This window comes from Prinia subflava, chromosome 1, assembly GCF_021018805.1.
Source record: "Prinia subflava isolate CZ2003 ecotype Zambia chromosome 1, Cam_Psub_1.2, whole genome shotgun sequence".
Classification (NCBI taxonomy): domain Eukaryota; kingdom Metazoa; phylum Chordata; class Aves; order Passeriformes; family Cisticolidae; genus Prinia; species Prinia subflava.
This window is the reverse complement of record NC_086247.1, coordinates 121,308,285-121,319,189: the sequence shown is the minus strand read 5'-3', so window position 1 is coordinate 121,319,189 and position 10,905 is coordinate 121,308,285. Positions and strand designations below refer to the sequence as shown.

Below are 10,905 nucleotides of genomic sequence, written 5' to 3'. Positions count from 1 at the left end.
ACGGAAAACAACTCAGTTCTGCATAGCCATAATAGTGCTGTGACAAACATCACTTATGAAAATTGGAACAGTAACAAACTACTACAATTTGAAGCTTTCTCTTAAGATTTTAGTAAAAAAACTGCTATTGGTTACTAGTATATCCATAATTGCAAAAAATGCTGTTTGGAGGTTAGTCTGGAAAGAAAAAATCACAACACATATGGTAGCAACCACTGAGACCACCGTTAGTAATCTTAGCTCTTTTCACTCATTTACTCTGAGTAAAGCCCTTTGCAATTAGTACACTCCTTGATACAAATCAAATGCAGCCCACCCTACAGCTTCTGAGTTACCTTGAGTTTTCTCCCACCTCACTCTGGAAGCACAGAAAATGCTGGTAAACAGCACATCCCTGAAAGAGCTTTGCTGGCTCTGGTCCAAAGTACCAACTGCCACATCTATACTTCTCCCACCAACTCCATTAGAATTTACCTTTTCCACGTGGAGCTTTTGTCTTGTTTCCTAATGATGTAAATCATTACACCAAATTTTGCTCTGCATTCCCACTGTTTTTCACTTAATTTCATACACATACAGCAAGCAAGACTTTTAATTTTTTCTTTAATTTACAGCGTTGATTGCTCCAAATTATGCCTTACTGTTGGTACACAGCAAATACATTCTTCTGAACACCTTAGTACGAAAAAAATGCAGTTAAAACATTAAAAACACTGCTTTACAATGTGCGAAACAGAACCTTCAGAAGTAATGATGGTGGCTACAGCCAGGCACAGAGGAAGGCTGCTTGGTTTTGTCTTTTAGTCTACCAGCACATTCATTCCTACACTCCTTCATCTGAAACTGCCTGTATCAACGGATTCTAGGTGAATGTTTCTGCTGAATTAAGAAGATTAAAAAACTCTCAGCTTGGCCGTTAGCACTCCTATGCCCAGAACAGGGTGTTTTTCTCTTATACTAAGAACAGCTGTTACCAGAAGACTTACTGAGCAAAGGGCATCTATAATAGCTCAAAACTGAAGATGTTTCTGAAGGGGAGTTATACTCTATAGGTGCATGCAGTTGTCAGAGTCTGGATGAATTAGGTAACATGCTTCCCCTAGATAAAAGACAAGAGGCTGGGCACAACTGCCAGTTCACAAACAGTACTTAAATCAGATGAAATACATTTTTGTCATGAGCTTTAGACTGATTAATACATATTGCAATACCTAGCACTGATCAAATTTAGAAAAAATATCATATTGGGATTGGGGTTTTTTTATAGCCTTTGTTGTTAATGTAACAGAAAACGTGTGGCAGAAGATGCCAAAAATCCACCCTGCTTTTCAATGTTAAAGAGCTGTGCTGTCAAAGCTATTATGCTGCTGACAAATACTCATTTGATTATTTACATTTTTTTTAAACAATGAAGAGGCAGGAAATGTTTATTTATTTTTTTTTAATTTTTATGATCAAGGATGACCGAACCCAATTACATAGTCTTTGTTAAGTTAATGGCTGCCAAACAAGGTGTACTCCAGTGACCCACGGCGAGATGGGTGAGACAGATTTTAAGGTTAGACACAGTACATGTAAAAATAGAAAGTTTAAAAACCAATCTCATCACAGACATTTCCATTGCCATCTCCTTTGTGAAATAAATAAGGCAGCAGATAACTTTTACTTTGCAGTGGCAACTTTGAGGTATGCTATTAAGTCTGCTCTCTCGCCCTTCTTCTTAATACCCGCAAAAATCATCTTTGTTCCAGGAATATACTTCTTTGGATTTTCCAAATACTCCATCAGAGTATCCTCACCCCAGGTGATACCTAAAAGAAGGTACAAAAAACAAAACCAACAACCAGTTAATAAATCCAAAATAGTAAACACTTATATCCTAGTCCTCTGCTAAATTTTTGGCAAATTTTTAAAACTATCACCAAGAACTGAGTATTTTTGTCCCCTAAGGGCAGCTTTAAGTTTACCTTTGTTCTTATTAGCATCCGTGTAAGAGAAACCCTCAGCTTGACCAGTCTTGCGTCCGAATAGGCCATTCAAGTTGGGTCCAGTCTTATGCTTGCCTCCCTTTTCCACCGTGTGGCACTGGGAGCATTTCTGGACAAAGATCTTCTTGCCTTTCTCAACGTCTCCCATTGTCAGCACTACACCAAGAACACACACAGAGGTCAGTATCACAACCTCAAGGTCACCGACTGAGCTGAAACTTTTTAAAAAGAGTCCCACTGGTTTACAAAACCAACAGATAAAGCACGTGAATCTGGCAATTCTCCAGCACTGTCTGTCCACAAACTACAGCTCCTGGGCTTGCAGATTAGTATGGAATCATGAGACTACCTAGGAGATATCAAGGTGACAGAACACACTTGAAGGGCAGGAAAAATCTACCCTTCGACAAATTAATTCTCCTACAGCATTTAAAGCGTACAGTGACGATTTCTGAAGAAAGAATTTAACGTTAACTCGTACAGCAGTAACAGAGGTTTCCTAGTCGTGAACGACCTTGTGTAAAGCACAGGAATCTCGGCAGGCTTTTCCTCTGAAGCTGAAAAAGCGCACCAGCCACTCACTGGGGCAGGGCCGGAGGGCAGAGGGCAGCCGGCAGTCACCATGGCCCGGGATGACCCCAGGGGTCCCGCCGGCAGCCACGCGTGAGGAGGCGGCAGCGCCCAAGGGCGCCCGCAGCGCCCGGCTCCGGCTCCACCCGCGCCCAGCCGGGCCCTGAGCTTCTCCTCAGGCCCCCGCCCGCGGCGGGACCGCCCGGCCCCACGGTGACCTTCCGCTGCACCCCGGCCGCCGCCGCAGGCCGCGGGCCTGGCAGGCGGGAATGGCGCTCAGGACGGCCGAGAGCAACGCCCGCCCGCTCCATCCCCCTGCCAGCCGTCACCACCCCGCATGGCCCAGCCGCAGCCCGGCCACCCCCTCGCACCTGCTTGCCCCGCTGCGCCCTCAGATACAGCGACTCCGCTCCGTCACCTCCCGCTCCGTCTGCGCCCAAGGACACGCTGTACTCCGCCCTATGTAACCCGGCACCGCCGCAACCAACCTCTGCCGGCGCCCGCGGCCCGCCTCTCCGCCGTGACAACCAATCAAGTGCTGGCCTCTGGAGTTCTGATTGGTTGCAGTTACCTGACGTCACGGCGCCGGAGGCTAGTGGGCTAGGTTGCGACTGGCGGGCCCCCGGATTTCCTTCCTTCCTTCCCCTTTGCCCTCCATTCCCGGCGGAGTGACGTCAGACGTCGCTCTGGGGCGGAGGGGGCGCGCAGCAGCGGGGAGCGGGTGTTGCGGGCGCATGCGCACAGCGCAAGTGGAAGCGCGGGTCGCGCGGCACCCTCTGCACGTGGCCGAGGCGGTGGGCGGGGCCTGAGCGGTGACGCAGGGGGAGCTGTGCCCCCCCGGGCGCCGCGGCCGGGACGGGCCGTGAGGGCGGGAGACATGTGCGCTCGTCGAGTCCATTCTATGGATTGAACACCACCAGGTCATTTGGACCATAGCACTCAGTGCCATGTCCAGACTTAAACACCTCCAAAAACAGCGACTCCACCATCTCCCTGAGCAGCCCATTCCAATGCCCAGTCACTCTTTCTGAGAAGAAATTCTTCCTGATGTCCAACCTGCACCTCTCCTGGTGCAGCTTAAGGCTGTGCCCTCTCCTCCTGTCACTGGTTGCCCGGGAGAAGAGGCCAACCCTCATCTGGCTACAGCCTCCTCTCAGGCACTTACAGAGAGTGAGAAGGTCTTCCCTGAGTCTCCTTTTCTCCAGGCTAAACAACCCCAGTTCCTTTAGCTTTTCCTCATAGGGCATGTGCTCCACACCCTTCACCAGCTTGTCCGTGAGTTTTAAAAGCTTCTCCAAAGGAGCCAAGGCAGTAATGACGTGGAAGTGTTGCCGTGCCCAAAGCGAGGCGAAATCCCCCTGGAGAGCGCGGCCAGGGCTGTGTGCCAGCATGGCCCCACAACGGGCTGGAGCGGAGCGGGGCTGCGGCTGGATCCGCTGTCTGTGTGGGACGCCAAAGCACACTGCTCTGACAAAGAGGAGCAGGCTATGGCAGGGACTGCCACATGAAGGGATGAAAGTGTCCCAAATGCCAGCCCAGCACTGTGGGAGTGCTCAAAGAGGACATGTCAATATTCACACATTGTAGCCTTCCAAGCAAATGGTGAATTCCAGACATGACTGGCATCTCGCTCTCCTTGGCAAGAAGGAGGAAGAGTTGTTGGAAAAGCCCAGTGTAATAATGTCCAGTGTTCACAAAAGTTGCTGTTTGCTTTAACTATAGACACTAAAACTGTCAGAGTTTTCCACTGTCTGGCATTTGAAAAACATTTTTTTCCTGTGTGTGCTTTTATGCTGTGCTGGAACTGGTATAGGTGCTCCCCTGTAATTGCCCATGGAGCAGGGCTCATGTGAAGTGTCAACATGAAGTAGAAAGGAGTGAGGACTGTAAAAATACATCAAGGGTTCGTCTTGCAGATAATTTTGCAGATAATTCACGAGACCACTCAGAAATCATCACTCCCTTGTCCAGACATGCATCGCCTTCCAAAGCTCGCGGGGTCTAGAGCACAAGACACAAGTTTTGTGCATTTGCTAACACTTCATCACAAGGTGTGATAAATGCCAATAACTCGCTTTTTGAAATTTATGAAAATTTAATAAAGAATAAAAATTGGTTACAAAAATATTAATACAATAATAAAAGTTTAAAAAGTTTTCAGAGACAGGACAAATAATGAGGCAAATAAGAGCAAAGTAGGTAGCCCGGGTCTACCGTCCCCCCTCCCTCCCAGACAAAGGCTGAGAAGGAGAAGGGCCCCGTTAGAGAGAAGCCTCTCTATTTTTGAGGACCAACTTTAATGAATATGCATACTTTATCTAAGAAAAGCCCGTTTGCCACGAGCCTTTTGCAAAACCCCTGGCGTCCTGGAGTCTGGCTTAACCAGGTAGCTTTGTGGATTCAAGGAGATATACAATGGTCTCGCTTGACCAGGGTAGATTCAAGGAGATATGCATGGTCTGGAGTGGTCAGGGTGGTTTCAAGGAGATATGCATCTTTCCCTCTGAAACATCCAAGAGGGGTTTTTAGTCTGGCTTGTTGTAATTGTTCTCTCTGTGTAGAAACCTCTGGGTTATCTTCTCTTTGCTCTTGAGCTAAGGACAATACCTTACACACAATTCTTACTTAGATTCAATGTTAAAAACTACATTTACTATATTATTTAAAATGTTAATATTGCATAACTTTTCTACCTAGCATATTACATATAGTAAATATCTGCGTAGAGCCACACACACAATATGCCTTTTTCACAAAAGGTATATACAAAATACGCATTCTTAAACTTTTAACAATTTATGCTGTGATTTTATTGACAGTTCACTGGCAACAGTAAAATTGCTATCTGTGTGATATACAGATAAATTCATGTACTTCATTAAGAGTGAGGAAATATATGCAATGAAACCACTTTAAATCAGCATGTTAAATTCTGCTGTTGTTGTCCAACTCAAATCTCAAATCATATCAGAATCCCATAACTATGAGATTGACTGGAAAAATATTATTTTAAAAACTAAAAGCATCCTCTGTTTCTCTTATTTGCTATTTGGCTTTGAGCCTTCATGGTGCCTTTCACTCTCGTTCTTAGACTTTTTATCATGATTGTAAGGACTGAGTTTCTTTTAGTAAGGCTTCTGTGTCTTAAAGGATTCGAAGGGCCAGATGTAACTTAATATCACAAGACTCATGATAAAACCATGTCTTTAAAGAAGGAGAGAGCTGAAAGCACCTTTTTAGCTGCTGTAAGAAATAGCATCAGTGTAAATTCTTAATCCTCTTTAAGCACTTGTTGTGGACTGATGCCTGCTGACATCTATTCAGAGGATCTCCCTTTCTTCACAGAGTGCAAACTTCAAGCATCTGTAGCTCTCTTGATTTGTTGCATTTTGCCTTTTAAATATGTACCCACAGTTATGAGAATTGCATGTTGTATTTCACAGTTAACCCTTCTGATGCATGTGGAGGTACATTGTAGCATTTTTTTCCCAGTTTTTTTTTTCCAATAAGTTGTTTTTGAAAACTGTAGCTTAATTCAAGACAACTGGATTGCTTTTTATTAAACTTCTGAAATAAGGAAATAATGCTCTCAGGAAAAATACTCCTTTGAGCTTTCCAGTGCTAAAGTTTAGCATACTAAAATCAGTCTGTAAAATGAACTGTTATATTCTCAGCCTTACACCTGACCATGCAGATATCTGCAGGGTGACTGACTGCCAGCAGTCATGATGTAATACCCTTTCTGAAGGTCTAAAAGATACAAACAGAGTATTAGTGGGTTTCCATACTGTATTATTAGTGGAAGCAGAGGTTCTGCCTGATATAACAAGACAGTAGTTTAGGGGATGTGTTTTCACCAGTAAGAAGAGGTACCTCGAATGGAGAGGATTTCTCGTATCTGTTTGAGCCTATTTGGGCATTACTAGGGGTGGATCTGGAGCAACACTGTGGTAGAGACCTGACCTGTAAGTAAAGTAGAAGGTACAGGAAGGGATGTTGTTCAAGGTGCCCAGTGTTTACTTTTTGAAATGTTCTGTGATAGGACAGACTAATAGTGAAATTTTTGCCTTCTCTGCTAAATGTGGCATCTGCAACATATATGTGAAGTCCTACACATGGCTTCCTGCGTAGGGAAGAGTGTGGTGTGGGACTTCCAGAGGCAGCACTGAAGACAAAGGCAGGACTTTTCTGGCTTTGTGAGTTTGAATTGCTGGGGTAAACTAAAATGACTCGGGGTGCAATTTCAGTGCTCTATACTTTACTTTACATACATACATACATTACCATTCATTAAACTATTTGCCTTGGTGTGGTTTGCCTAGAAGGCTCATATTTTAGTCTTTCACTTATTCGCTGTGGTTACACCTGGAATAGCTTTTCCTATTTACTAGCTTAGGCCATTACACACTGGAACTACACTTATTTTGCAATCAGAATTCTGTGTGTAACTCTATGTAATTCTGTCCCAAAGGAAGGAAAAATAAACCAAATGTATCAAGTCCAATAGTAAACAAAACATGTCAAAAGAAGCATACAGATCTCTTTAAGAGGCACACTGCAAATAAAAGAAAAAAGGTAACCTTGCATTGGGGACCTAGACTGGAACTCAGAAGAATATGTGATTTTTTTTCTCAATTCTGTGCTAAACTTCTGGTTTGGTCTTTGGCAAATAACTCAGAACCCGTTTCTTGTGGAAATCATCCCTGAGCACCTTGAATACCTTGGCCTGTTTTCATCCCCTTGCCATGTGGAAGTGGGACAACCCTGAGCTGATGCTGGTTACCTGCAAACTGTCGCAGCACTGGGGAGTCTGTGATTTGCTCTGGAGTCGTTGTGGTATGAGCTGGTTTTAAGAAACAGTTGGAATTGTGACCTGTGTCATAAATCTTACCTCATCACAAAGCAGTACTGACTAGCTCTTTTTTTTTTCTTTTTCTTTTTTTCCCCCCTGATTTTATTTTTGCCTTTGGAATTGTTTGGGAGAAAGTTGTATCTCCTCCTGGGTTTTTCAAAGCCCAGTTTATAAAGATGAAAGAGTTATTCTGGGCTGGGCTTGAAAAGTCTTTTATGCTAGTATCCTTCAGAAAGGAATATTCCACAGTGGCAAACATCTGGGTTTAGGGTTACTTTTCAACACTTTTATGTTACAAGTCCTGTCATTTGAAATTTACTGCTGACCTTACATTTATTATGCCTTTTACAGGCTCTTCTGGAGGAAGACAGGAACCTGTTCTCCCAAACAGGTAGGGAACAAAGTTGAAAAGCATAAGAGACTGAAAAGAAAATAAAATTGCGTGATGAATGGTGTACCTCTAATCTTTACTGCTTGTTGTGTTTTATATAGTCTAAGACAGAGAAATCAATTTTGCTACTGCTTTGAACAGTTGCCAGGACAGTCTGTAAGATGTTGCAGTTCCTAAAGGTGACTGTATTCCTTCTTAAGACAAAGCTAAATATTGGCCTAGCATCTACTTTTGTGTAATATTTTACCGAACAATTCTTGGTTTTATTTTAAGGACTGCTTTTGGTAATTTCTTGTGGCAGTGCATTTATTGTGTGTGCAGTTGTCTCTGACAATATTATGTTGGATTTTTTTAAATGACAAATGTTATATTGACTTGAGTAGCTGGATTGCATTCAATGCTTAATTGCCATTATTGAAAAGGAAAAAGCTAGTCCCACATTTAAAAGGACTTCTGCTGTCCCATTCCTATGTTATGAAGACAAATTATTTGGGAGTGGGACATAAAAATGTTTTCCCCACCCAATGTACAGAGTGGCAGTTGAAGGATTTGATCTTAGCCGAGGAAGGCAGAACTTGGAATTCTTTCTGTATCTGCTGTTCCTGTGTTTTTGGAGAGTGAGTTTTGTGAAACTGTGAGAGCAACTACTTGGCACGAAGGGACATAAGAAAGTCTCTGAAATGCCAGGTAATGAGAATTGCCTGGCCAGGATGTTGTAGGTTCCACCTAGGTGCAGGGTGAAGCAATGTTGCTCAGCATTGCAGTGAGCTGTGAAAAAAAAATTACAGAAGGCACAGGTAGAGACAGCAGCCAATCCAGCTGGAGTACAAAGCAGAGTGGGCAGCTGGGAGATTGCCAAGCTTTCCTAGCTGAATCAATTGCACAACCATTGTAATGCCATGGCTTATCGAGTGATAAATTTACTGATGAGTTTAACAGGTGTGAAAATAGTGAAGTACTTTGATCATTCTTTGATGCTGTGGTTTAATGCCTCAGGCATGAGGATTTATTCAGCAGCCATTTATTGTATGATAAAGTTTCCCCAGGACTGGGGTAGGTAGAAGTGTCTTTCATTCATCTGGCCTGTGGGGAGCTGAGTAGATAACAAGACCCAGGGTTCAGAGTCACTCTTTGTCAACTTAGAACAAACCCAGACCTCAAACTGAGAACATTGACTCAATGCCTGCCTTCACTGTGTGGAGATGTGGGGTTGCCCTGCTCAAGTTCTTGCCCCACTCAAGCACTTGCCCCAGTAGCTGCCCGTGGAGTGAGTGATAGATGCCTTCTTATCGGTGGGCTCACAGACAAGTAACCTTGGACCTCAGAATAAGATGTGTGGGATACAGCTTCTCTGTAATCAGTTGATGGTTTGAGATAAGTGACACAATAGAGGCATCTTGTTTGGATGAGTACAGAGGAGTAGTGAGTATAAAATGTAAGTTTTATAGTTGGGGTCATTTGCACTGAAGCTTGGAATAGCAAGAAAGGACTGAATGCAAGACTTGTCCTAGGATGGGACTGCATCAACTTTTGTTTTGCTCTCAGAAAAATCATTCTTAACCCTTAGAATCCAATTCCCATAGTGAAAATAGGTTAAGAGAGATGATTCAAGATAGTAATTTAGAAAAAAAAAACCAAAAACCAACAACCAAACAAAAATACAAAACCCCCAACTTTTTTAGTTCAAGGACAAAGTTAATTAAGTTATTCAGGACCCAGCAATTTTCCAGAAGTTCACCCCAGGACAATTACATAGATAGAGATAAGGCCATAAACTGGTGAATTTTTCTCCACCCTTCCACAGAAGTGAAACTAGTGTGCTTTGGCAGGCTTAATTCTTGCAAATGTAAACCCAGTTCTCTGCAGAACTACGAGGCCTCTGTGTACAGCAGCAGGAAGAGCTGTTGAATGTGAAGCCTGACCAAGTCCCGAGACACCGTGTTCATGGATTGTCTTCTTCATAGCCTTCATTGAGAGGAAGTCACTCCTGCAGGTGGTAGAATACATGGGGTGTTGCTCTCAGTGGAGAGGTAGGTTTCCTCCCTGTAAGGATCTTATGCTTGTTTTGCTGCCTGTTGTGTCAAGTTTTCATGAGTTTGGTCATCAAGTAATCACCTGGCTGGTAGTTTTAGAATCAGATTTTATTAGGCCAGCTTCATTGCTTCTTTTTACATCTGACATCAGATATGTGTCAAGTGTTCTATCAGACCAGATTAGGGGGTTTGGTACTGTTTCTGACAATGATGAATGTTGGATGTTTTGCAGACACAAAAAACTACCCAGGATGAGTTTATAATCCTAAGGCATGGAGTTTCAGAGCTCTGTTAACCCTTAACCCAAACTGCTAGTGTGGAAGATGTTTTTCTTATGCTCTTAGGACATACCTCTAAGGCTTTTAAAAAACTGTCAATCTTTTTGTCTTTGTCTTATTACGAGACTTTTGTTTTTTGTTACTTAGGAAGTGTGCTGAACAAAACTAAATGCAAGATATCCAAATAACATAATATTCCGTCTTTTCTGCTGTCCTGAATTCTGCTGTACTAGAAGCAGAGCAAAAGGCAGGGGTCTTAATTTATTTTAAATAATTCCTCCAGGAGGTAACAACCATCTAAAAACCCATTTACGGCTGAGTTGCCTTCAGCAGTTCTTTGCAGTAAATTTCTTCATACTTCACTTTTAAATTTCATCTGTTATTATGCTGCTCAGGTATTTTGTACTAAATCCTCTAGATGCTCTCCTGTACTCTTCTTGTGTCCTAATAAATGCATAAACCACCTCTGTTTTAACAACTAAAATTCTCATTGTTTCTGAAATGTTTAAAGGTGAGATAGAAAGTGAGTATCCTCTCCTAATGGAAAATAAAGTCTCTGAGTCCCATCGTCATTTTAGTTATATCCTTTTGGTAGCCTTAGAGCCCTTTGTACTCTGAACACTTGCACAGAAAATAGTGCCCTGCTGGGGCACATGGTCCTGACTGACCTCCTGAAGATCTCACACATGAATGAAGTCACAGGGAATTTGTGCCATGATTCTTGCTAGTATCTCTTTTTTGTAAGGAAAAGTTCAATGGATAAGGACTAGCTGGAAGCAAGGTTCTGTTTGAG

General features: G+C 43.1%; 1 protein-coding gene across 1 annotated transcript; it reads right to left on the bottom strand.

Annotated features, from left to right (window-relative positions):
* Positions 1-586: 586 nt before the first annotated feature.
* LOC134557359 (cytochrome c) lies at positions 587-3,088 on the bottom strand. Its single transcript, XM_063410322.1, has 3 exons — positions 2,930-3,088; positions 1,968-2,144; positions 587-1,811 (listed from the first exon to the last, which is right to left on the bottom strand). Exons 2-3 carry the CDS (start codon positions 2,134-2,136, stop codon positions 1,663-1,665), a joined length of 318 nt encoding a protein of 105 aa, XP_063266392.1. The 5' UTR covers positions 2,137-2,144; positions 2,930-3,088; the 3' UTR covers positions 587-1,662.
* Between the last annotated feature and the right edge of the window lie 7,817 nt (positions 3,089-10,905).